Genomic DNA, 27,363 nt, shown 5'->3' on the forward strand with positions numbered 1-27,363 from the left:
TAAATAAGATATGCAATGAACCAACAAATGCTAAAAAAATTGTTTGACATATTACATCAAAGTTTCAAAACATTTAAATACAGAATTCATGTCTTACCTATGTTGTGGTAGACAGAAATAAGGTTAAAAGGAAATTTATAACAGAATTTGAATAGGAGTTTCAGACACAGTTTAGCATAATAAAATCTGTGTGACTGTTATTTTGTTCTGTCTTTAAAGGTGGTGGAAGGCTGAGCAAGGCTGGGGTAGGAATTATCATGGGTGTATAAGCATTACCTGTTGAATAGCCCTGGAACAGGGTAAGTAGGGAAAGAGGGAAAGAGAAAGTATGTTTAAACTAAGAGATGTTATGCATTTCTGGAGTATTTATAGTAACTTTTCTTTTTGGAAGCAGAATTATTTTTCTGTTGAACTGATACCCAAGAACTAACATGAAACTTAGGTATGTTACACCACTGCTTGGCTATACTATATTTGGCAATGTCTACATTTTACAGAAATGTCCACCTCATTTATTAGTACTAATTATAGAAAATGCTGTCAGACATCAAGACTACAAATCACTTAATGTATACCTTCATATAACCGATAATTACAAATGAAGGCTTTAAGGCAAGCACTGCCTGTTATCTATTAATTACATAAGACTTCTCATATGTTCACTTTAATTGAGAAATAATCCATGTTAAAATTTTCAGAAATAACTTTTTTTAACCATTAATTTACGAGTAAGACTATCAATGCGATATGAATGCAAGCACAAAAAAATGCATGTCCATTAATTGTTAAACCAATATTTATAAAGGGAGGATGCAGGAAAGAGCTTAGCAGTTCAGGAACAGAACCATCAGCCTAAGATTTTTTTAAGGAATCCAAAAACTTATTAAAAAGTAGTAAAGTAACAAGAAAGCCTCAAAACCAAATGATCTTCCACATATCAAGTACAACTTTGTAAGGGTAAAAAAACCCAAGAAACCCTTGAGTAATTGACAAACACACCTTAAAAAAAAGAGTTCTCCTATATTCAACAGAAATTATCATTGAGTGTTAATGTTTTAACATACTCAAATGTTTTAAAAAAAGTCTTCTAATTACATCTGCACCAAAAAAAAGTAATCAAGGCTTACCAATGTTTAGTCACACAAAGAATCCCTCTTCTAGACAGAACTGTAATTCTTACTTTTACTTCAAATTAATTTATCATACAATTTATTTTGTAAATTATGAGAAGCACTATACAGAAATCAGAGGGAAGGCATGGACCCCATGAGAACAGAATTCTATTATGCATCCCTCCAGACCATGCTACACAAATACTGGACAACAGTTGTTCTCCAATGATTCTACAATCAAAATTTCAGAGGAAGCAGAGTGAGTGGGAATAATAAATCCTAAGGGGTAAAACAGGGCAAGATGCAATAGAAGCTATGGTATTATATACCAATATATTAAAAAAAAAAAAAAATCACAATAAATTTCAGTCTTAGTTTTAGAGAGTAAAAAATAGTGTATTGATTATATTTTATTTACAAAGACAAAATTAACAGTAATTGGAATCTAAAATACTACTCTGCACAAAACATTTCAGATATTTTCAGGAATTTATTATTCATTTACAGTCCAAGGTAAGTGACTGTGGGGATCAAGACTACACATGTAACTCAGTTTTCCTCCTTGCTTTCTTTAGAAACAAGCTAGCCAAAGAGCTTTCTGGTCAGCCTGTTAGACACACACTGCAACGACTCTATAAAGTGCTACTGAGATTGGTTTGGTTTCCCCCCACCCCTTCTCAACTTACCCAACACAACTTAGTTTGGAAGACTATCAAGTAAGCGATTTGACTGTCCTTTCTTGTATGAACAAGCACAAAAACAGCCAAAGAAGAAACAGCTAACCAGAATACTGACTCACTGAGGCAGTGATTAATCCATAAGGAATCAGGACAAAGTTAGGCAAGCAGCAATACAGACAAACCATTTCTCAATGACAATTTCTCAATATCCAACCCCAATAGAGTGCTGCAATGAGCATTTCTATTTTCTCAATCACGGGTGTCTTCCCCCAGTCACTGACTTTATTATTTTTCAGCCATCATTTTTCCTAAATAACTCTTCTGGAAAAAAAATGAAGTTGTAGTAGTTTCAGACATAAAGACTGATACGTCTCATTAGGTTAATACAAAAGGTACAATCCTCTCAAAGCCAAATGCAAACAGAATTAAACTTTGGAACTGGCTAGCACCAAACTGACTGAGGAAGGGCCGGGGCGGGGGGCATGGCACCATGCTAAACTATACCATGGCCTTTAATTTTCCCTTCTATTCCACTTAATGAATCATTCAAATTTTAAAATATTTTACTCAGAGCTGATAAACTATAGATTCAGTTGTGTAAGCATTTTAATTGCAGAAAACCAACACTATGCAAAAATTTATACCTTTCCTGTAGTCAAATGATTTTAAATGCCAGGCAAATAGAATAATTTTTTAAAAAATAAACAAGTTTTCAATAATGCTGAATAAAAACAGAAAAAAAGATTGCCTCTACTAGTAAAACCTTTGTTTTAATTATGTTTCCATGTTTAAAAGGCAGTTTGCTCACTGAACTACCAACATTCCCAAAAATGGGATACAAACAACATGCAACTGCAAATTCAGAGATTAAAAAACCAGGATTGTCTCATAATTAGACAAACTTCAGGTCATCGTAAGAACCTGATAGGCGAAACGTGCAGAAAGTATCAAGTTAATTCCACACTACATATGGCAATACTTTATATATGCTATTGTAAAAAAGGCATATTATTAAAAGTATTACTGAATTTACTGCCCTTCCAGTGTTTTCTATGAAAATTTTGGCCTTAAGTCTAATCAACTAAATTCTGAAATTCACAAAAAAGTGCCACTTAATGAAGCATAGTCCTAGTCTACTGTGACTTCAGGTGTAAAATGACCTAAATCTAAAATGCTGCAGGCATGCAGGAGCTTAAAGACTGTTACAAAGAAAACCCATAAACCAGAGATTTTTATAAACTAAACTTCTGTCAAGAACAGTAACAGACAGCTTGTGCTGGACCAGAATTGGTTAAAGATTACAGCAGATCCTCGTTAAGAAGACTAGCATCCTTGCCACAGGAACTTAAACTGCAGGAGAATTTCAAACAATGTAGCATTATCTGATTTAAACTTCTTAACGGGGAATTTTGTCTTGCTTTACCTTGCAATGGCATGACATAATCCATCAAAACAAAGAAAACCCACTATCATCAAGTTTTAACGGAATCTGAATTTAAGCAGTGAGTCAGCTGGCAGACTATTACAAGCAGGGTAAATATTACAAAGGTTCAAGCCACAGCCATGATAAAACAACTGCTTTATTAAAAAAAAAAAAAAAAAAAGCAAACCCAAAACCAAACAAAACCCATAAATCATAACAGAAATTCCTGCTGAGAAATTTAGCTGCACACCACCAGAAGATCTCTAGCTTTGTCTGTACTCCCAAGCATCCATCTCTTGCAGCTACATACATTTGAGCACTGTTCAGGCTAAACTGTTGTGAGACTAAGTCTTGCCTGTGGAAAAGTTGTCAGTGATTAAATAGCACATTGAAGCCTTTAATAATATCGTTACAGGCTCAGCATCAACATGCTAAAGGAGCAGAAATGCAGCTTTACATAAACAGACTAATATGAAGCATTATTAACAACTTGCCAGCTGTTATCTTAACTACAGTTACATGCAGCAGCACAGAGGTCTCAATATGCCGTGCTATTTATAAGTACCCCTCTAGAGACGATCTCTAATCCCAAGGAATAATCTTATTTGCAAACCTGTCCTTTGGAACAAAAGTCCCAAGTGAGAATTTGCTCTCTGGCATCTCATACTGTTTCCCACAGTTTTACGAGGCAATCCAAGTCATTCTCAGAGAATACTTTCACTAAACAGCAGCAATGGCAAAACTCTTTTTGAGGCTATTCCTTGCCTGAATTGACACAGGGAATGTTTGGAGATGTATTTAAAACATTTCGAAAGCCTAATGCTAACTATACTATAGATACATTGAAATAATGTCTTTAAACTGTATTTTTTATTTGTTAACTCAAATTATACTTTTACTTTTCATGTACAAAAACTGAGTGCATGCATAAATTCTATGAGAGCTCAGTAAAGAATCAATAATGTAAGCATTACTAGCCCATGTTGTGTTTAATTTAATATCACATTTTCAAAATGTACATTTATCAAAGCCCTGATGTCAGAGAATAGCTTCTCAAAACAAAGGGAAGAAATACAGAACCTTGTTGCTTTCTGTGACAGACACTAGTGGTCTGGTAGTGAGGACAAGGGAAGGGCAGCAGATGCTTTATATCTTGGGTTTCACAAAGTTTCAACATACAGATTAAGCTCATACAGTCTCTTTATCACCCAACTGCTGAAATATTGGCTGGGTAAAAAGATAACGTGGGTGGAAAAATGTCTGGCCTCCTAAACTCGGAGTTGCCACCAGTGCTGCCAATTCCAGCTAGAGGGCAGTAACTAATGGGGTTTCTCAGGGATCTCTGCTGAGACCAACACTGTTAAATATCTTCACTAATAGCCTGAATGATGGGAGGCAGCGCACTCTCAGCAACTTCACTGACAACAGCAAAATGCGGGAGGGCAATTGGTATACTGAAGGGCAGGGCTACTATTCAGAGAGACCTGGACAGGCTAAAGAAATGGGTAGACTAGAACTCCATCAAGTCCAACAAGAGCAATGGCAAGGTGTTTTATTTCTGATGGTCTGCGCCAGCAAAAGCCAGGAGCTGACCACCTAAAAAGCAGCTCCACGGGAAAGAATCTGAAGGTTCTATTGCGTGACAGGCATCAGCAGTGCAGCCTGGCAGCAAAGACAACCATCTGCATCCTGGGTCAAACAAGTGGTCAGCACAGCCAGCAGGGCCAGAGAAATGATCCTTCCCCTCCATTCTGCACTTGTAAGATTCCATCTAGAGTACTCTGTCCAGTTTGGGGCTCCCCAGTGCAAGAAGGATATTGATGCACTGCAGAAATCCAAGGGAGGGCTGCCAGGATGCTCAGAGGAGAGTCACATCCAAGGAGAGATGAAGAGCTGCTTTCAGTTTGGAGAAGAGCACACTAAGAGGGGACTTTCTACAACTAATCAATCAGAGTATACACAGGAGAGGCAGACAGACTTTTTTAGAGCTGCACGATCATAGGACAAGATGCAACAGGCAAGTTGGAACAAGGAAGATTGTAATCAGATTGCAGGATTATTTATTTATTTACTTACTGTGAGGATAGTTAAATGCTGAAACATATTGCCCATAGAGGTTGTGGAAACTCTGACCTTGGATGCATTCAAGACATGACATGGTCCTACGCAACCTGATCTAACTAGACGTGGTTTGAGTTGGGGCGGTTGGACTACATGACCTCTGGGGGTCACTTCCAACCTAGATTATGATTCTGTAACAAAAATCCCCAATGAAGTCTCTTGGGTTTACAGTGACACTGCTAAAACATACCAGTTTATTTATCCTGTTACACTGGTGAAAAGCTGCTGTACAGAAGTCCTAATTTTAACACATCAGCTAGTATCTCCAAAGGAAGAAATGCAAAATATTTGAGCAGAAAATCCATACATTTTCCTTTTACTTGTAATAAATTTAAGTTACACCAAGCTGTTGCAAAAGTCTATACAAGATCACAAAAATTTCGTTCCTCTCATCTGAGTATCAGACTGAAATAACATTTTAAAAGTTTGGGAATTAAATTTCTAGTGTCACTTACCCTGTGCGTGACTGTCCAACTTTGTCACAGATGTCTAAGATGAGGCCCCAGTCCTCTGCAGTGTTCATCTCACTGGTTGCTTTCTCTGATGAATAAAGCATACATAAATCAAAATACAAATTTAAAAAACAAACAAAACAAAATTGTCAGAGATGTTGCAATATTACCTCTTTGTATATTACTAAATGCATGACAAATGCCTATATTTAATAAACTAATATATTTAAACTGTTATACCTAATTCTTTTTGATTTTTGAATCACTTGTGGCCATGAATTTAAACTCATACGCAAATATATATTTGGGGGTTGTTTTCCCACATAATAAAGATACATGCAGAATATGACAAAAGTAGTACAACTATCAATAGATTTTTTTTTTCCATTTGTAACTATAAAGTTTCACAGGATATGAATACCCAAAGCACTGGTTCACTGTTTACAAAGTCAGGTATAACCACATTTACCACTTCCTCATACGCTAAACTGCTGTGTTTTGCATTTCCTTTCTACCTATTACAATTCAGCAAGGAGGATTCAACAATTCAGTAATAATCACAAAACTTCTATCTTCCCATTCTCATCTCTGCTTTGGATGATATATTCCAGTGTCTCTTTTCAGCTATGGAGACTGCTAAACCAAAGCTAATCTCATAGAAGCCACTGGGACTCTTTCCTCCAAATCTTTTGACTAGGACAAGCAGAGTCCCTGCTGAAGAGTAAAGAAATAGAGAAGCTAGGTGGAGAAGTAGAAGATTCCAAGAAGAAAAATAGAGATTCCCTCTCTAATTACCCCCCAGAAAAGTTTAGATACACAGAGGATAATGACAAATAAAAGTGTTAAAGGAAACTGAGCCTTACACTGCATCTGAATGGAAGATTATCTAAATACTGATAGATCAGATCAGGGCTGGAGACCATAAGGGAATGCAAAAGCAGTTTCCATTATTCACCAAGCAGAGGAGAACAGACACAAAATAGCGCACAGACTTTGTTTCCTACCCCTGTTTCACCTAATATTCACCTCTTAATATATAAAACATGCCTCAGCAATGAGTACCATCCCTCAGGGAATGTCTCGGACTACTTAGTTTTATGAAAGGAAGCAAAAATTTCCTAAAAAAATTTACAGGAAAGATTCATTATCCATATTAGTACTTGCAAGGCTGCAGAGAGGAGAAAGACAAAGCAAAACATCTAATCCCCAAAAGTTACAAGGAATTATTCATCCCGAAATTGATGGCTTGTCTTTATGAATGAGTTTCTCTGTCCTACAAGTTGAAGTAGGTTACACTTAATTAGTTTCTTAATTCAGAACAAAAATGCAGATAAGCAAAGCTCTATAATTACGTGTTCTCAAGGTATTTCTGAGGAAAAAACCACTGCTATATACAACCAGAATGATAACACATCGGTGGTACTGTCTGATGCAAGGAAAACAGCAAAGCAGCATCGGGAAATCCTAAGTGGAAATTAGTTACAATTCTGTATGTCCTCTCAAATAAAGTAACAGAGCACTTGCCTCTTCTCTCTAAACTGAATCAGAACACTTAGTTGATTACAAAAGATAGTCATAATCAATAAACACATGAAAAATTCTGGGTAGACACCATGCTAACATCTAGCACTAAGATATACCAGCTGATTAACCAACCACTTTATTTTTCTTTCAGTCTACTATTTTTCCAAATCATGCTTAGGACTAGTATAGCTAACAATCAGAGAAATTCTTAATTTTTAGATCTTGTTCATAAAAGAAACGTCAGCTATGAAGCAAAAATAGAGGAACACCACAGCAGCAGAATCCACTCAGCATACCAATGCCAAAACATCAGAACAGAGTAATGAGACCGCACCCTGCTTATATCAATTAACATTGTTTCATTACTCCAGAATTCACTTATTTAGTTGGGGATACCTCATAAATACAAGCAAGATGCGAAGGCAGGGTGGGGAGGGAAGGCAAGGAAAAACCCATAGAGGAACCATGCATTGTACTTCTCCTACTTCTTATTGTTTTAACATAGCCAGCTTTCAGTCATCTGTAGACAGAACACTTGTGACACACATGGTGAGACACCTGAACTGAATGCCTGGCACAGAGCCATCACAGGCCAGGACAGACTTCAGTAGTCACGGTCCACAAGAACAGCAGCTGTATTGCTACCAAAGCCAGCCTCAACTATGAAGCATCGTAACTGCTTTCTTGAAACACAGAGCTTGAATTGCCTACACTACATTCCTAAAACTGAAACCAGCTGGTAAGCACAGTTCAGAAACACACAAAACAGACCATATGGAGGCAGTTTACTTCCAGGACTCCACTGTTTCAGTTCGTTGTCAGTTCTGCTGGAGCTGGACCAGCTCCAGCCAGAACATGTCTCTACCACGCTCTCCACTGCCTTAAGTGCCCACCAGGCTCAGAGCTCACATGCAGCCTCGCAAACCCACACCACACACTCATGCTTAATGCCATACTTCAGTTACCACATCCTTCAAAAGACTGCTGAGCAATCCAGTGGAACTGAAACTTTGGCCTTTTCCATTATTCCACATAAGACAGTTGCCTGTACTTTTGGCAACAACTGATCCTTCTTTCCTCACGACATCATCAGAGAGAGAAATGGCATGACAATCACAACTTTTACAAACCAAAAAGTAAACTAATGCATGCTTACTGTTTTAAGGTAACAAACTGTGGTTTGTGTTAATTTAAATAGTTTGGCTAAAACTACAAATAAGATGGTAATTGATGAAATCCTTGATCCATATCAACCACATCAATTGCAACCTTTATTTTAATTCTCAGTAAGAATATTTTGCAAATGTATCCATGTAGTATAAGTGTTCTATCACAGCTACATTCCTTCTTGGAAGTTGAACTTAATCCTGTATAACAAACACAACTTGCTTGCAATGCCTTCCCCCTTATTAGTCAGGATATTTCCTCCACCAACAAACACTAGCTAGCTTCTTACCAAACTTCAGCCTGAGATCCATTTTCATTGTGTAGCAACAAGCGTCCATTAATTCCCTTAGATAACAAAATCAATTGTAAGACATGAAGAAAAAAAAAAATTGCCTCAACTTTCAGTTAAATTCTGTCTCAAACAAGGGCTGTTAAAAGTTAATGGCATACCGTGAATGTTAGCAGTACAATATCTGACATAAAAGAAAAAAGGCCACTGTCTCACTCAGAGCATTAGCAAGTGACTATCACCTTTCACCACTCTGGAAACAGGTGCAACAAAGACACTTTGACAAAATTCCTATGTTACATCAGTGTTCTGTAGACAAAATTATGACTTAAAGCTTCTTAAGTTAAATTACTTACACTGTTCTCACCTAAAATCCATGAATGGGCTCTCTTCTTAGGTGAGACATGCATTCAGCCAAAAAAAACTTTATGTGCATTCAGTACTTGTTTACCCTGACTGAAATCTGACACCTTCAGGTACCACTGACATGCCACTGTCAGACTCTATCTTAGTACCAAAATGGACTCTGATAGGGAGGGAAAAACAGACATTTGTATTTAAAATCTTGGGGTAGCTTAGCACAGCAGATATACAATAACTTAAACTAGAAATGTTCTTTATCTTCTATCTCTGATCAAAAATAAATCTGCCACAGCAATATTAGTGTTTACTTCAGACACTATCCCTCCACCTCATCATTGCTATAAAATCTTATTCAACTTGGTGAATGCCAAGCCAGGATCAGATAACATTTCAGACTTTACTAAAACAACATTTAAAGACAGCTCTGGCTCCTTCATGAAATCAGAGTTCTTTAAAACTTATTAATGCTATGTCAAACACAAAGCAAAACAGGGCTACGTGACACTTATACAGGATTGAACTTTGTCTCTAGTTTTCTGAAACAGCTCTTTCCCATAAAGCTGTATCACTCAAATCTGAGGCATTGTTTTCCTAGCACAAGCAAGCCCTACAAATTAACAAACTTTAACTAGTGCAAGACTATAAAAAATCTTACATCACCTCAGACCATAATTAATAATTTTTAAATTTTATGACCACTTTTTTTTTTTATCATTACAGGTCTTCAACTTCCACCTTTATTTTTCTAGGAGTTATTTAAAATTGTTTTCTTACAATTAATTCTACAAAGACAGACCACAAAGCAGTAAGCACCATCACCTCAGAGTAAAAGTACACTTAGAACTATGGCTTCTTTTGACAACGACAATGGTTCTGTACAACATAAGGATACCTCTCTAAATAACTTTAGCAATTTATTTAATTCCTAAAACAAAAGCAAGAAGACACACAAAACCAACATATCACATTCAGCAGCAGCTTTGCAAGCCACAGAGCGTGGGATCGCTAAGCTGCTTCTCCTGTACTCATTACACTAATCATACCAAGCCAGATCAACTCCATCTTGCCCAACATTCAGTCTCTAATATTTATTATAGCTAAAGAAGCAGATACCTAAAAAACCAAAAAATAATAAAGTAAGCATTAACTGTACTTCCCTACAACACACCCTTCAGCTACTAACAATTTGCAGCTTCATAACTCCTGAGTTAGAAAGGGTACTTCAACCGCACAAAAGTAACCATAAATCATGTCTAAAACAAATAACTGAGAAAGTGGTCTTACACAAAATGTATCTCCTCTGATAGAAATCTCAGCTGTGTCTGTATCTTCAAAATTTATCAATGAGTTCTAGGAGATAATCGCCTTCAAATAAAATATCTAGATGCTAAAATCATACTTCTGAACATTATTTTTTTTTTCCAACTAAACCTCTGAATAAAATTTATACAAACCTGAACATGATCTGCCTTCTAAAGAGAATGCCATTCCTCAGTATAAATGCTATCTAGTCTCACTAAAATACTGTACCAAAAACCCAGGAGACAGTTTTACACCTACTGATCAGAAGACGGGCCAGAAAGATCTAAATCTATGGATTATATTACCTATACTTTGCTTGTGGTGAAAAGTACGCAGCCTCTTGCATGGGCTCTTTTGGGATACCTAAATAAACTAGCCCCTTCTATTGTAAAGTTCAGTAAATTTTGTTGAAGCCCCATTTCCCTCCAATTTATACAAACCCAAAGACTTGGAGCATCAATAAAATTCTGTTTTCTCCCCTGGTTTTATGCATTATTTAGAAATTATAACCAAAGCAAAAACATTTGCACTGTGATTCTCTTTTAAGTTCTCCATCACATACAAAACACAACTGCAGTTGATCATTTTAAGGACAATAGCAAACTTCTCTCAGAAGAAAAAAAAGTAGTAATTTCCTAATAATTCATAATTGTCCTAAAAGAAATTTATCATCAGACAGAAGAAATGTAGTACTTGCTGAAAAAAATCCACTGCCAGTCTTAGTGGTTGACTGTTTAGATGCTGGTCAGAGAAATATAAATACTGCTGCAGATTCTCCATGCAAATACGTGCTATTCGCTTGATTCCTCTGCCTTAGTTCTGCATCTTAACAGTTGCATTTTACTGCTTTATTATAATTTTGCAAGAGTAAATACTCTGATCAGTGTTTAGTTACTGCAGTGAATAGCACGATGCATTTCTTAAAGCAGAAAACTTAAAGACTACCCATTGCTAACAACATGTTTAGAGGGAAGTCTTAGCAGGTTCAAGCTTTCTAAGCTTCAGATTTTACTGAAGTTTATTTTTTAAAAATTACAAGCTTAGAACTGAGCTATTTCTATGCTACAAAGTCGCAAAGATGTTAGAACTGCCTAGAATTTCAAGAAATAACAAAAACAGATCAAAACATCCCCAAACCCAACACTTAAAATGTACATGATTTGAAGCAGTTAAAACAAATATGAGTAAAATCTATCAGAATATTCTACTTCACTAAGGTTAACTATTCTAGTTGGCATTTGTTCTTATTCCATTCATGAGTATAACTCCATTTCCCCAGTTGCACATCTCTAAAATGAAGTACTGAAGTTCTCAGTGACTGAAGTTACAAAAAGAGAATGGTTAAAGAAAGTCTTCAAAAGAACGTCCAAAGAAAACCTTCACTCACAGACTAAAATTACAGCCAGTTTCTAGCATGATTAAAAATCTTCAAAAATCCATTATATCAATGTAAACACCAAAGAATTAACAAAAAATTCAACACTCCCACTCAGCCTTCTCTCCTCCTCTCCCACTGAAAGTCTTGTTTTCTTCCTAAGGCTAAAGAAATAATTTTCCCGCTCTCTATATAAATGCAAATACTAAAATTCCAAAGCATTGTAAAAACATAAATATAACTACTTCATCTCTTCAATATAGTTTAAGTAGTCCTGAAAGACTGAAACTGATTGCAAATTTTTTTTTGCAGTCACTCACCAAGAAATTCTGATTACATACCATTCCACATCACCGAAGTTAAAAGTAATTAACTTTGCTCTTTTTGTCTGTCAAATAAAATGAACAAATGCATTTGTTGGCCCTTTCTACAAAAAATACCGCTTTAATATTAACCCCTCTGGATTTCACTAGCATACCGAGAACTGCACAGAAGAGTATGTCCAATCAGATTCCATTTAGACAAGACTGAAAATAACCTCTAACAAGCAATGCCACCATAGAGAGAAATTCCCTGTTGAACTGTTAACTTCAGAAAAGCTATTAACCAACTTCTTCAGTTTAACTGTATCCCCATTTACAGTATTTCTAAAAAGTCCTTATGAGAGCACTTGTGGAAGGTGTCTTGTGAAAGCACTGCTAGGTGATCCAAGGCAAAGCAAGCAGCGGTGACTGAGCTGACATGAGGCCACCTCAACTCAACTTCAGAAGGCTATGCAGGATCTCGCCACACATGAGGCAGCTTAGCCAAGAGAGACATCGCTCAACTCGGTAAACTGAGCAGAATGAAGACAAAAGGATTTAGGATCTGGCAAGACAATGCTGAAAACTGTAAGACAAGCCAAGGAAAAATAATTTAGATGCTTAGAAGTCTTATGCAAACCCTAGCAAATCCACAGAACTCAAATTACCTTTCACCCAGAAATATTACAACAAAGCAGGAAGGTGAGCACGTTAGAGATATATGAGAACGATGATGATTACTCTGTAAACAAGGTGCATCACAGGCATGTTATACTAATAAAAAGTGCCAGGATCTATTTGCAGAGCCCCACAAATCAAGCCACAGTAAAAGCGTAAAAGCAGCATTTCAGAAGGAAGATCAGCAAGAGATTTAACTTTTCACAAATACAGTGTTATTTTTATCAGCTAGAAGAACAGATTTTACATGCTGGAGAACTACTTTGATTCTTCTGAATTTTGATATTATAATGCACACTGTCACAGATGAAATGAGGGGAAGCATTTAAAAATGACACCTCTTCCCTGGGAGGAAAGAAAAATAATCACCAGGAAAGTACAGTCTACAATAACTCCTTTGCCTGTGGAACATAGTATGGTTGGCTTCAAATTGCTCAGCTTAACTCAGAGTCTGGTGATTCATTTTCAGAAAGAGATACTGAAAAAGAATTTTGTTGTTGACTATTACACAGAAGGGGTATTCCACTCATTTTTATCCTATCAGTGTTGCCATTTTTCACTGAGAACATACATCAAAGGTATCTTCAGTGAGAAGTTCTTGTTTTTCATAAATATTTACAAATAACTGAAAGGAGAGGTGGCTATAGCTCCTTTCCCATGCATTTTCTACTCAGCCTCTGTTAGCTTACAGTTAACGTCCTTCTCCCTAAAATAATGCTGAGAAAATCAGTAGGCCAACTTGGGCAAAAGCGCCAGCCTCATGACAAGCTGAACTGATCCTTGGAATTCATCTTCCCTTGCAGCCAGAAGTTAACTCTCAGTCTGCAGTCTCCATAATTATCTGGGGTCAAGAATCTCCTCTGCGAGAATTTTCCCTCCTTTTGGCAAATCTGGTCTAAACAGAGAAAAGCCCAGCTCGCAGACAAATGTAACTGAACGGTTTTGAAGATGTTGACTAACCAAGGGGATAAATCTAAAGAATAATGAGTTTGTAATAAAGTACTCTTGCTATTTTAAGAAATTGCACCATGGGAATCATGGTCTAAGCATTTCTTACATTCTAATATCAGACTATATACCGATCATATGCATAATCATATGTAATTCATGCAGATTATTAAACATCTAGAGTTGTAAAGCATAGAACAGTCAATAACTACTATAGTTAATATAACGTGAAAAAAAAAAATCTTTGCAAGTTGTATCAGGTTGGCAGTTCTACTACATTACTAAACTACCTGCTTAATTTCCTATTGCTGTAAATAGTAAGCCTGAATCTTTCCTTTCTTCCCACACCTGTGGTGCCAGTTACACTGAGAACTAGACTAACATCCAAAGCAAATCCAAGAAGTGCCTTCCTCCCTTACTGTGCATAAGTGAGAAAAATCATGCAAAAACCTCTGTGTTTTTTAAACACCTCCTCTTAATATCATGTGTGATTTTATGACAACTCATACCAGAACCTGTATTCACTGCAGCTTATAAAAATTCAGAAATACTAAGCTTACAGCAGAGAGTAAAAAGTTCTTCCAGTTCTCTCCTTATAATATAGATTAAGTTTACAATGCTTGACATCAAGTTAGAATAAAGTATGTACTACATTAAATCCAGAGTTACAGATTTTATTCTTGAGATAACATCTAAATGACACTTCAGAACTGCTTCAGCAGTAAGTTCATCAAACCTAGCCTAACCATTGCTACATTACCAATTAGCCTGTCATGACAGATTAGTAGACAATCTTTTGGTTCTTAAAGCACATTGCACCATTATTTTGCCTGCATCAAACTTACATTTAAACCTGCATTTCCCAGGAACAATTCTCTGGGGGTAATTTTATGATTAAGGTTGTGAAATACTGCAGAAACAGACTTCCCATCAAACTAGCAGGAACATCATTCTAACCCTTTAAATGGAGGATGAGAATCTCTTAACTATAATCTCAGCAGTCCAGTGTCTTGAAGACTTTTTCTTTTGTTAAAGTCCAGTATTATGTTCCTTACTTGGACACTGTCAAAGGACTTGATTGTGAAAATCCACATCAACTTGTTCCACCACTGATTAGCATCCCTTCCAGTTGAAATATTCCTAAATATGGTAAAAAGAGGGTGCAGAAAACAAGAAGTATTTGGGCTTCATCCAGAGATTTGGACACTTTGAAGATGACAGTGGCTTACCTCCTCAAATCTCTGGGCAGCTTAAACTAATAATATTTAGGATGACTGTTAAAGCATTCTTTAACAACATTCTTTTGCCAACCACACCTAAAGAAGAGGTGCACCCCTCAAAATCTCTGTACAAAGTTGACACTACATGGTAAGCTATTACAGCAGGAGCATGCTAACAGAACTAGCTGAATGCTGATGGCTGGCAAGACAAACTAAGAAATTTTTCCTTCTGAACTTAGAGATACTTACACTCCTCAAAACAGTGGAAAACAACTTAGTTCCAGATGTGTTCTCTGCAATACACAATCCTAAATGGTTCCAAAATAATTTCCAACTATTACACAGTACTGACTAGCTGTCCATGAAAATGCACAACTACCACAGCAATACTACCAACTACATCAATGTCCAAATTGGTATGAAATTAAGGATAGCTTTTGACTGCCTTGCTGCTTTGGGAATCCGATTTTCAAAAGAAAACTTTCTTGCTGGGCAACAACAAAAGCAGAGCACTCAACTTTCATTCTGAGAAATGAATTGAAAAATAACACTACTGCTTGACAACTTTTGGAAGTTTCCCGAGAACATGAGAAGTTACTTTACAGCTGATGTTATCTTATGAAGCCTGCCAAGAAGTTGATCCAGATAATAGCACATTCCCAAGGGGCCTCAGGGAAGAAGGGCCCAGGGACACTTTCTGGGACACTTCATCATTCCATCTCCCTGGCACAAATCCAGTTAAGTGATGGATAAAGGCAGTAGGCTCCTGAAAGTAGGCTGCCACCAACTGAACAGCCTGCTACTCCTTCGGTCCCCACTCAGGACACCACAAAAGGGGCCATTAGAAAGAGGCTGTGTTTACTGGTGAAAATTAGCCCATTGCCCACTCTGCTTTTCCAAAAATAGCTTGCAATTGAGTGGTTATTTCCCTGTGCTCATACAGTATGCAGAATAATGCTTTTGAAATATACCTACAGGTGATTGTACTAGGCAAACACAGTAGGTAAGGTGTTGGCAACCCCTGCACCTAGATAACAGTAAATAAACCACCAAAGTAACAGCTGGGTGCTACTACCTTGCATTATGAAACTTAAGAGTGCTGACAAGCAAATCTATCAGACTCAGCTCTGGAGAAACCCATTCAAGCAGCCTGCTTTCACTGCTAGACAGCAGCCTTAGGAAGTGAAAACATGAATGTTTGCCAGAACTTCAGCTATCACTTTTTAATTTTATTAGTTCAAATCAATCCCACAGATAATATTACCAATGTTTCAATCCTCTAATGGTCCATGGAAAATTGGCAAGCAGTGCAATCTCTTCCTCATTTTCAACTGCCAAATTACACTAGAAGATAGCAAAACAATTAAGAAAAATTATTTACTACTTTTCAATCTCACCACCAAGAAAATCATAAATTGAAGAGCGGTCTTCAGTGGAAAAGTGTTCTTAAGTGTACAAAATGAAAAGCAAGCTATGCTTTAAGATGCAGCTGACTAAGAATTACTGATAACATACATGCAGAATTTGTGTTACAGTCCTTCATTTATGCACTAACTCTTCCACCCCCAAAGATGCATACTTTTCAAACAGTTTTGAGTTGGTTTTTTGAAGAGCTGGAAGAATTAAATTCAAGCCCCAACTTCTAAAGTTGGATAAACATTAAGGAAGAAACAATGTATTTGTAGTTGAAAGCATAAGGCTACTAAAGAAATTTGTGCAAGAAACTTACATAGTGTTATAATGCCACAAGAAAATAACATGAGGTGGGCATGGGGGAAGGGGGGGTAGTTATCAACATATGAGAAAACGTCCCCAAAGTTTCAATCGCTCAGAACAGACATCAGCAGCACGTAGGAGACAAACTATATTACACAATCACAAATCAGATGTGCAAAACGAATTTTTAGCTGCCTATATGTTATTTTACCTTCAGTTTGGACACATCAGAATTAAGCACAACTTTTGCCCAGTAAAAGCCAGACGTTTCATCTCCATCTAGTTTGGCCTTAGAACAAGCAAGGTGAGAATGAAACCTGATCACTGACCGACAAGTTTCACTTGAAAGGGAAAGAGCTCCCACTGTAATTCACTTCAAAGCACGGAATACGAAAAGCTTTGACAATTTTCTCATGCCCGACTGTGAGGCAATTGTAGATGATGCTTTATACTTTCCATCCTTTCAGCAACACTCCAGCACAAGCATTTCTCGCTACGTGTTTTGCTATGCTGCAACGTTACTTCTGCTGAGCAGGCCAGCTCGTCTCCCACAGGTACCCCCGTGCTCGCCCCCCTCGCAGCCAGGCAGGGCCCGCCGTAGCCCCCGCCGCGGCCCCCGCGCTCTCACCGACCAGGCCGCAGCCACCGCCGCCCGCTGCCAGGAGGCACCCCCGGCCCGGTCGCTCCCCGCCACACCGTGACCGCCGGACCAGCCAGGCCGCGGGGTCGCCGCTGCTTCCCCCGGCTCCCCGTCACCGGCGCAGCCGGGCAGGCGCCAGAGAGCCCTGCGGCTGAGGGCGGCGGGAGGAGCGGGTCGGCCGCCCGCAGCGGGCTGGAGCGGGGTCTGAGGGAGGGCCGGCCGCGGGGTTACCTCAGGGGGAGGCCGGGCCGGAGAGCCAGGCCGGGCCGGGCCGGGCCGGGCCTGGGCGCTGCGGAAGCCACTCACCCACATCCTGGTCGAAGGGGTTGGTGGCGAAGAGCGGCATCGCGGGGCGCGGGGGCGCGGCACGGCCACCCCTCCCGGCAGCGCGGCGGCGGAGCGAGAAGCCCTCGGCGGCGGCGGCGGCGGCAGCGACTACGGCTCCTCCTCCCGCCCGGGGCACCTCCGCCGCCACCTCCTCCCGGGGCCGGGGAGCCAGCCCCCCGCGCAGCATGCTGGGAGGCCGGGGCTGGCCCCGCCACCGCCGGGCAGAGCGCGGCCAGGCCCCAGCTCCAGCGCCCCCCGCCCGGGGAGCGAGGGTGCCATAGGCCCTTTCCGCAGGCACCCGCGGCCTGAGCTGTGCCTCACCCCCGCCGCGCTCGGCGGGCGGGCGCCCCGCTTGGTCGGGCCGGGCCGGGCCGGGCCGGGCCGGGCCTCGCCTGCCGCCCGGGTCCCGCAGGACCGGCCCCGCCCCTGCCAGCGCCGCCACCCCAAGCCAGGCAGTTTAGGGCCGGCGGGGCCGCTCAAAGCGGGGATTTACTTGTTTAGTTCTGCTGAGCTCTTTCGTGCCTCCCTAGTTAGGAGGTGAGTCGGTTTCATGCCCAGACACGTTCGCTCCCTAAAGAAAACGTTCAGAGCTTGCCTATACATCGGGCTGACTGACTCTTGTCATTGTGGGTGCCATCATGCCTCTGAAGGAGGCGGCCTGGCAGCGAAGGTGGAGGGTTGTGACAGTGTCTTTCACAGCAGAGCACAGGGGCCTGACCACTTCTCCACGGCTAGATCCTGTCGAGATCAGGGGCTATCAGTTCTTCACAGGACCTTGAATGTCCCGTGGCCTTTGGTTGCACAGTTATCTTGCTGCTTCACTTTGTATGAGTATCTTGTTGGCTTTGATGGGCTGTATCCCGTGATAACAATTTGACTCATAGGATATGACATGTTCTGCCTATTCCTGCTGTCATGTAAAACTCAAGTCATTGTCCTTAAGGACTTTTAGTACTGTTTAATTACTCTGAACTAGTTGGATCGCAAATTAAGCAAAAAAGGGCACATGCACACATGTGAGGGAAGAGTCATAGACATCTAAAAGCAAAATGAGCACATCACAAGAGTGCAAACAAGAAATGAGAAAGACGCTGCTACTGTTTGCAGTACAGAAACATTAGATGCAATCAATAGCACTAACCATGCTTAATAATGAATGGGATTGCATGCATTAGGCAGACTTCTGACACACAGGATGAAAACTGCACACCAAGCTTCAGCCCACAGGGATTTATAGTCACTAGGCACTTCCTTATTTTACAAAAAATTTTTCGAGGATATCAAGTTCAGCTTCTTTCCCTATCCACAAATGTTTTCAGCGGCTGATGCAGGCCAGCATTGCTCTACTGCTTAGGACTGACTACTTTTAAGGAATTGCATGTTTTCTTTGGATTCTGCCTCAATTCAATGACATCTGCTAGATATTCTCAGAGGATGCTTTACGTCCTCACCATTTATCATCCCCCATTATGTTCACAAAAGACATATGGTAGATGTTCTCAGAGCCTGTTTTATCCCCCCTTTTTTCATCCCTTCCCTCTGATGGGTTTCAAAATGAATTATAAGAATCCTTTCAAAACAGGCAGAGCTTTTATGCAGTAGCCCTGCAGTAAGAACAAACATGAGAGATGAGGGGAACTGGGGTTTTAGACTGTCTTTAACCTGAAAGGATTCCAACCCAACTTTACTTCCCCTACTGAACATTTTGAAGAAGATAATCTACACTCAGGAAGAATCTTAAGGCTCTAGACCCATGGCACATGTTTTGTTTCTGTAGCATTTTTTCTCTGTTGAACACAGTGTGAAGTAGGAGAGCCCTCTGAATACTCTATATCATATTGTATTTCCCTCTTCTCCCGGTCCCATGACTCTTCCATGGCACAGCAATGGGTGGTGGTTAGAGCACTCTTCCACCAAGTGTGGGCTTTGCCCTCAGACTCAGATAGCTACGGAAACCAGCTTTTCCAATTTATGTGTGAGTAGTATAATGAGTATGCTATTTTAAAAAGGTATGTTAAGCTTCCTTTGTTAGATGTAGTTCAAAATGCTTGTATTATTTCCTACTGCATTTGAAATGGGACTTGTGCTGCCTAAATTGGCTATCTGAAAGTAAGGAATCTAGTTCAAAGGTTGTCTCAAATTGCATCTAATTTCAGGGTAACTACAGCTGATAGAGAATGTAGCAACACTGCACTCCCTGTACCCACAACTATGTGCTGCCATCACATTTCTCAGATTTGGAATTTGATCCAATTCATTTGTGGCTTCACAATCAGCTGATCCAGCTGAAAACTACCTCATTGTAGAAAGTTCCCTGTTGGATCATGTCACTCATCTGACTCACCTTGTGATTAGATTCCAGGCAAGTGAAGAGGTGGGGAGGCACAGCTGGGGACAGTACTTCACCAGACTGGGTCAAGAAAAACAGGCATGTCCAGGGGATTATTCATCTGTTCTATTTCAGACCACATCCTGAAGATGGCCTCTGCAACAGTATGACTCTATCAATATCATAGAGGAGCTTATCCACCCCAGTTCTCTGACTTAGGACTTGTCTCCAGACAGCTTTATAGGAAGTTTTAATTAGGGTGTTTTTTAAAAAGACGTGCTACTTTTGTCCGAAGTAAACAGTCTCTGATGATTGGTAGAGACACCTCTTTCTTTGCACACTTCTTTTTTTATATAGCATTGTTGTTCAGACACTGCTAAGGGATAAAGTCATGTATTCAGTTAATCGCCAGTGCAACTTCGTGGGTTTTAAAGATGTGACATACTTCTAAATTTGCTTAATTTTTTTGTTGTTTATATAATTTATTACTCTTTTTTTTTTTTTAATTAAATTATGACATGGTTTATCCATACCAAGGTTAGTTGTGGATACTGATGATATACAATGATTTGTTGCCCTATAGTCTTCTGGTAAGTAAGGGTACTTAGGAACATCAACTTTTAAATGACAGTCTGCTAGGGAAGTTCTAATATTTTCACCATCACACAACTGACGCACATCTGCATTAGACAAGTGTATTTCTTAGAGGAAGACAAGAACATTATGGGCACGGAGGGGAAGCCCACTGCAGTTCCAGTTTACTGGAGGAGTATTATACTTGGAATGCCCATTTATTTTAGCATATTTCAATTTACTATCTGCTGCACTGTAAAAATAAGGTGTATATATCCAGGCAAAAGTCAGGTCAGTACACTTTTAGCAAGGAGATGGATATGAAGACCAGTGGTTGTCTCAGGCATCAGTCACACTGACCACTATTTTAACTGCATTTTCCATTGTAGTCCACTGTGTACATTGCTTTCAGAACTGGAAGCTGGGCAGAAAAGAAAACCAAAGGAAAAGAAGAAGGTTTAGAATAGAGAAAGTGCCAGCAGTCCATTTAATCACAGCTTTTGTCTTTGACAGTACAAGATGTTTTGGATGCCTGACAAGATGCTGTAATGCATAACAATACAACAATATGACTAAGACAAAAATTTTCTCAGCCACAGGCCACATGTAAATGTTTTAAGTACTAAGGTACAGTGATTTACTTCCCATCTATAACCTTATTGAACATGCCCTAGTATTTTGCAAGTGTCCAAGTTACATGGCTTACTTACAGTATTCTTATTTCCTTATATAAATATATGATACATAGCAATATGGTAAGTCTGGTGTCCTTTGCTATACAAGAAGTGAGGCTAAAAATATTTAATTGTCCTTTTTGGCCTTATTATTTATGAAGTGTGCAAGTAATATTATATGAAGCATATAGCTGGAGTTCCCTCAAATCCATGTAACATTAGAACTAGGCAAGCATCGAAATAATAAACTTTATAAAACAATTAATTTTTGCCCTGACCACATTAAAAATTGTAACATGCAACTTTCTAGTTAATTTTTTCACATATAGATGCCAGAAACAGGGTTTATATCTTCCTCAATATTTCTGTATTCAAAACGGTACTTGGAAAACAACTCACATGAGTCTGGAAGCTGCTGGCTGCTGGGAGCTCCGGGTCCCTGGGCTTCCCAGAGGATGCTGTTGGGAGCATCTCTCTGTGCCAGCTTCCTGACACTGTCATGGGGAACCACTTGTCCTCGTGCTTTTTTTGGCACAAACACCTGTTCCCAGTGTGGCCAAAGGGACTACACCCAATATGGTCACTTTTTCTTGCTGATAACTCAGACCAGTTTTTAACCAATGATGAGGTTATGAATCTTTTCATTCTCCACCACTCTTCTAAGAAGGAAAATAGAAATACTTCCACTGACCATAATGGGAGTTAGATAGGAACACTGCTCCCTTGATAGAGAGCCCTTTTAAATTCAAGTCCTTAAAATAAAACTAAATAACAAGCAAAGACTGTGTGTGCTCTGAAACTAATAATGGAAGCGGTCTCCTCTGTAGAGATTGCAGTGCTCACACAAGCAAGCGACCATTCAAATACACTGAAAATCAGAAGGTATTTTTAATATTATTTAATATTATTGAAGTGTGTTTTGTGAAACCCTGTGAAAAATCTGCCTGATATCTGTTGTCAAGGTAGCAAAGCTGCTTTATTTAAGAAAAATATTACATTTCTTGCATAATATAGGGAAGGGAATTTAAGAGTATCTTACTTATGCTAGCAGTTAATTTTCAACATGTACTTTATTTTACTCACTTGAACAGTACCATTTAAGTTAATGGTACTATTTATAAGTTTTTAGCATTTCATATGTATATCAATATATTTAGAACATTAGAGTGGAGTTAGCTTTTTGACAGAGCCAGTGTGCATAGTGTGCAAAGGTGCCAACTGCACAGATTACAGCCTGTGGAACTGGTCTATAGATAAACCTATCTAAGCCTGGCAATGCAACAAAATGTCAGGATAGTTAAACAGGGGTACAGTCCAAAATATCCCATAAAGAATTATTATACAGAGTCCAATTAGTCTATTATAGCAACAAGTACACTGAGTTTGGATAAACCAAACTCAGATGAGCAGGATAGTCATCTCCCTTTAATATGGTGTGTCCTTCAACATTGCAGTTTGGGTTATTGTTTTGCTTCTGAAAAGGATTAAATAGAACAATACACAAGGGTATCTCAAACTGGTGCTTTTCAGAATGTAAAATAAATATACTGGTGCTTTTCAGATGCATAAAATCAATAGTTTTCATACAAAGACTTCCAAATATTCACACCAGAATTTTTGTATTTTTATAACAGAAAAATAAACTTCCACTTCAGCCTGTTCACCGCACCTGTTTTCTTTTGCTGACTACTGAACTGTACAGTCAGAGGCTTGATATGAATCATTTATCTTGCAGTAGCTGTGCAAAACTCCAACTGCTTCAGATGTGCCAAATACAAAGACATCTTCTAGCTTCCCACAAGACTTATGCAATACATTTTACACCACATCTTTTGAAAGCATCTTCTGTCCTGTTCCTAGACTAGTAAATAAAATAATAGATACACATACCCAGATGAATGCACAAAAAGTATATAAACAGTGTTGTTCTTTTTAGACATAGCTAAATTCTGTTTACTTGCATTTATCCTTGACTACCTCGCTGATTACTACACACCATAAACCTAAAATAGCGTGCAAGTACTATATAGAAGACTGTTCCCAACACACTTTGTTCTTGCAAAGTGTGATGGGAACGTTAAGTGAAGACAGAAGAACAAGCAGAATCGAAGTTGATAATTTTTTTAAACAAATTCTCTTTTCTCAGGATTTTAAGTTATCATCTGGCATTTAACTTTTCTAAATTATAAAGGTAATCTCATGATTTTGCAGGGCTTGTACTAAGTAATTCTTGCAGCATTTCATAGTAGATGACCTTCCCCTGCCACAGTGGACCTGATAAGTCATATTATTTTCACAGCACTACAACTTTTAATTTCATAGAAATGTTCCCATATTGGATAAGTAAATTTTGTAACAAAAATAATCATCATTATAGAACACTGCAGAAGAAAATAATTCTCATAAAAGCTTCACCTTATATTTCTGGAAAATACTGGAAATAAAACCCATTCAGCTTTATAAGGCATTGAATGTCTACTTGTGCGATAGGAACCTAGAGGATAAACATACATTGAAAATAGCAGTCATGAAGAAGGCCAGCAAAACCACTCATTTTTGTAATAACAGTATAGCAATGTTTGATGGTTTGGAACTAGAGTGAATAAGGGAGGACCTCCTGTGAAGGTTGAGAATGAGTATGAAACATAATGATGCAGTCAGCTACAAAAGATACAAAAGATCTGACTATCTTAAAATTTATTAGGAACGTTGATTTCAGACTCCACTTGAATAACAGCAAAGTTGAACTAAATTGATATGCCAGTCATACTTGCTTTAGAAGCTGCTTTAGATACTACAACTAATGCATAAGCTTATTCAGTTCCATTGATTACATTTCTGTGTGTAGACAAAATCTGTCTTATCATTCTGAGATTTTTGGGGTCAAAAGTTGCTAGCCAAAGTTGAAATATTAGATGAAATAATTTTGCCACTATAAAAGTACAGTATTTCTAATTAAGCACACATACTGTACTTAATGCTTTGAAAATAGCTGACATTCTATCAAATTTAAATAAAAGATCTCATAGTGATTCAGAAAATGCAGACTAGTAAACCACAAATATATACATGGTAAATTGACAGAAATCATGATTTAAATAATAACAATAGAAAACTTATGAAAATGTTTCAACAAATTTACTGCAATTCCTGGAACATGCAATTACAAAAACACGTTTTAAAAAATTACTAACACAACAAACACATTTTGAAAACACTGCTGAAAAATTGTTCACATAGGAATTGAAGTCATGAGGATATGAAGTAGTTGTAGATTAAGTTATAGATTAAGGAACAAAATATCTCCATGGATCAAAACATGGGAGACAGAAACAAAGAGCAAGTTTTCTTGATTATGGCAAAAAGAAAACAGTGGCATGTTTATGCAAGTTCTGTAATAAGTTTTGTGCTTAATATCTTCATAACGATCATGAAACACAGGTAAGTGTGGGATGGCAAAACCTGAAAATAACACAAAATGTTTAGTTTATTCAAATCCAAAAAGGATTATGAGGATATTCAGAAATTTCTCATCAACTAGGTGAAGGGGTAGTGTGATAGCAAGAGAAATTGTATGCTCATAAGTAAAAACCACAATAGGAGAGCAAAAACATTGAGTTACTTATCCTCACTAATAAATTCTTAATTGTCTAAATCAACTGAAGACAAACCTGGTCAACATTACAGATAATTTATGCATACAAAATCAGTAAGCCTGAGCAAATAAATAATGTGAAGGAAAGTAATACAGAATTCTAATGAGAATATATCCAACATTGCTTATTAAATTTCAAAAGATTCTGTGTAAAAGCATGGAAAACATCCAAGGAGGGATTTAAAAATGGAAAATGTTTACTTCAGAAAGCAAATAGGATTTGTTCTGTCAAATCTACTGTGGAAAAATCTCAAGAGAGAAATGGCAAAGGATAGCTAAAAGTATTAAAAAATCACAACTAATATTAATAATTGGGATCAGGTCATGCCTTCTTCCATGTGTCATAATTTAAAATTAGAAAGTCTTTGTCAGTTAATGAAGTCATAAACTGGCAAATTCGAAGGAGACAAAAAAACCCTTTACACATAGTACGTGGTTAATTTGTGATACCCATTTCAACACTGCATTGACAAAGCCAATAAACTAGAAAGGTTTGGAGAAGTGAAATTTGAGCAGAAAAAAGGTGTATTTAATATAGCAGAAATACCCAGACTTATAATAGTAAATATAGAAAATACTTTGGAGAGCTACAGAGTTTAAGCCAATTTATAACTGTTACATTGAGATTAAATTTAGGCTTAGATTACCCCATATTTGCTCACTGCACAGTCTCTTGCACTTTCCTTTGAAGTCCAAAGTTGGCAAAAGCTTCTGAATTAGGTCATTTGATCCTGTGTGTAAATCCTTTTGTCTAGAGTTTTTAACTATAGGATTCCGAAATTGGGTTATATTTATGACTATTTGAACATGAAAAGCATCTGTGTCTACATAACATCGGTATTTACTGTAATCTTACTAGGATATACATGGTGCTGTTTTGCCAGCTACTCATTTTGCTGGCACGTTATGCATTTGCTGTTGACACTGGCTGTGTATTTTGAGGCTGAAAGCTGAACATCTGCTTGTGTGCTTTGATGAGAGGGAGAGAAATGGAGTTTTTACATGGCACATCTACTTATCTTTTACCCAAAGGCCCATGAACTGAGGCCATCAACTGAGGCCAATGTTTTCCAAAATTGAGATGACCTACCCCATCCTAAAGGAGGTAGACAACGACTCTTGAGATCTTTTTAGGACTGAAGAAGTACCATTTCAAAGACAGATCCTGACCTGATTTTGGAATTCTGTCTGTATATGCCGGGATTTGAGGTGTTTGGGCTGAGTGGCCACAGTCACCACACTTAGCTGTGGAAACAAGGAGGAGCCTGAGCTACATGTACGCTGCCTGAAGCAGCAAAAGGCATCCCCAGGCGCCAAGATGATGGGTGCGGCCTGCTCCTTTGAAGGGCCATGTCACACCAGTCTAGCTCAGGCTGAGGCTGCCCCTGCTTCCAGAGCGAGTGCCAGCAGCACTCCCTGCACTAGCTTTGCTTCCCTGTGCGTGTGCACAGGGAGCAGCCTTGCAAGACAACATGCATATTTGACTACCTTCCGTCTGCCGGCTGGGCTCTTTTCAGGCACTGGGAAGCCATTTCCTCCCTTCTCAGGGGTGGGCTTTACTCTTCCTGGTGTATTGAGGGCAGTATTTACTGCGAGCTACCAGACTGGAAGGTGTCCCCTCCCTGAGGTCACCCTGGTGTGTGGCTGTTGGGCCTCTGAGGCAGTGGCCTGGGCATATTGACAGAATCACAGAATCGTCTAGGTTGGAAAAGACCTTGAAGATCATCCAGTCCAACTATTAACCTCACACTGACAGTTCCCAACTACACCATATCCCTCAGCGCTGTGTCAACCCGACTCTTAAACGCCTCCAGAGATGGGGACTCCACCACCTCCCTGGGCAGCCCATTCCAAAGCCTAACAACCCCTTCTGTAAAGAAATGCTTCCTAATATCCAGTCTAAACCTTCCCTGGCGCAACTTGAGGCCATTCCCTCTTGTCCTGTCGCTTATTACTCGGTTAAAGAGACTCATCCCCAGCTCTCTGCACCCTCCTTTCAGGGAGCTGTAGCGGGCGATGAGGTGTCCCCTCAGCCTCCTCTTCTCCAGACTAAACACCCCCAGTTCCCTCAGCCGCTCCCCGTACGACCTGTGCTCCAGACCCTGCACCAGCTTCGTTGCCCACGTTTGAGTAACTCAGTGTCCTTTTTTCCCACCGGTTGGTCTCTCACCAGACTCCCAGATGTTCAACCTCAGATGCACAGTTCTGCTGTTTCAAGAACCGTGGTATTTTCCACCACTTTCGTTGGGGTGGGCTATGCCCGCCGCTCTTGCCGGAGGGTCACCAGCAAGGCTGGAGACTACCGGCCCCCAGGAGCCTCCTCACGCCGGAGGGGGCAGCGGCGTTGACGGCGGCGGCCCTGCCCGCCCGGGAACCCCCGCGGGGGCCCGGCCAGGCTCACCCGCCCCGCCCGGGGACCGCGGTCCTGCCCGCCCAGGGGCCGCCCCCGGGAGCTCCTGCGAGGCGGAGGGCGGAGCGGGCGGCGCCGGGCGA

The 27,363-nt window shown here is 39.4% G+C and overlaps 1 protein-coding gene and 1 long non-coding RNA gene across 2 annotated transcripts in view; both read right to left on the reverse strand.

Annotated features, from left to right (window-relative positions):
- The window catches only part of STAM (signal transducing adaptor molecule), a 33,474-nt gene extending 15,685 nt beyond the window's left edge, over window positions 1–17,789 (reverse strand). Inside the window, exons 1-2 of the mRNA XM_074900193.1 lie at window positions 17,619–17,789; window positions 5,792–5,876 (exon numbers count right to left, since the gene is read on the reverse strand). Coding sequence (XP_074756294.1) covers window positions 5,792–5,876; window positions 17,619–17,658 — 125 coding nt within the window. The 5' untranslated portion in view covers window positions 17,659–17,789. The remainder of the gene's footprint in view (window positions 1–5,791; window positions 5,877–17,618) is intronic.
- Window positions 17,790–20,649: 2,860 nt separating this feature from the next.
- LOC141957042 (uncharacterized) lies at window positions 20,650–21,714 on the reverse strand. The gene is made up of 2 exons (XR_012633048.1): window positions 21,615–21,714; window positions 20,650–20,962 (listed from the first exon to the last, which is right to left on the reverse strand). It is a non-coding gene; the product is annotated as an uncharacterized LOC141957042 (long non-coding RNA).
- Between the last annotated feature and the right edge of the window lie 5,649 nt (window positions 21,715–27,363).

The sequence above is a fragment of the Athene noctua genome, chromosome 2, assembly GCF_965140245.1.
Source record: "Athene noctua chromosome 2, bAthNoc1.hap1.1, whole genome shotgun sequence".
In the NCBI taxonomy this organism is placed as follows: Eukaryota; Metazoa; Chordata; class Aves; order Strigiformes; family Strigidae; genus Athene; species Athene noctua.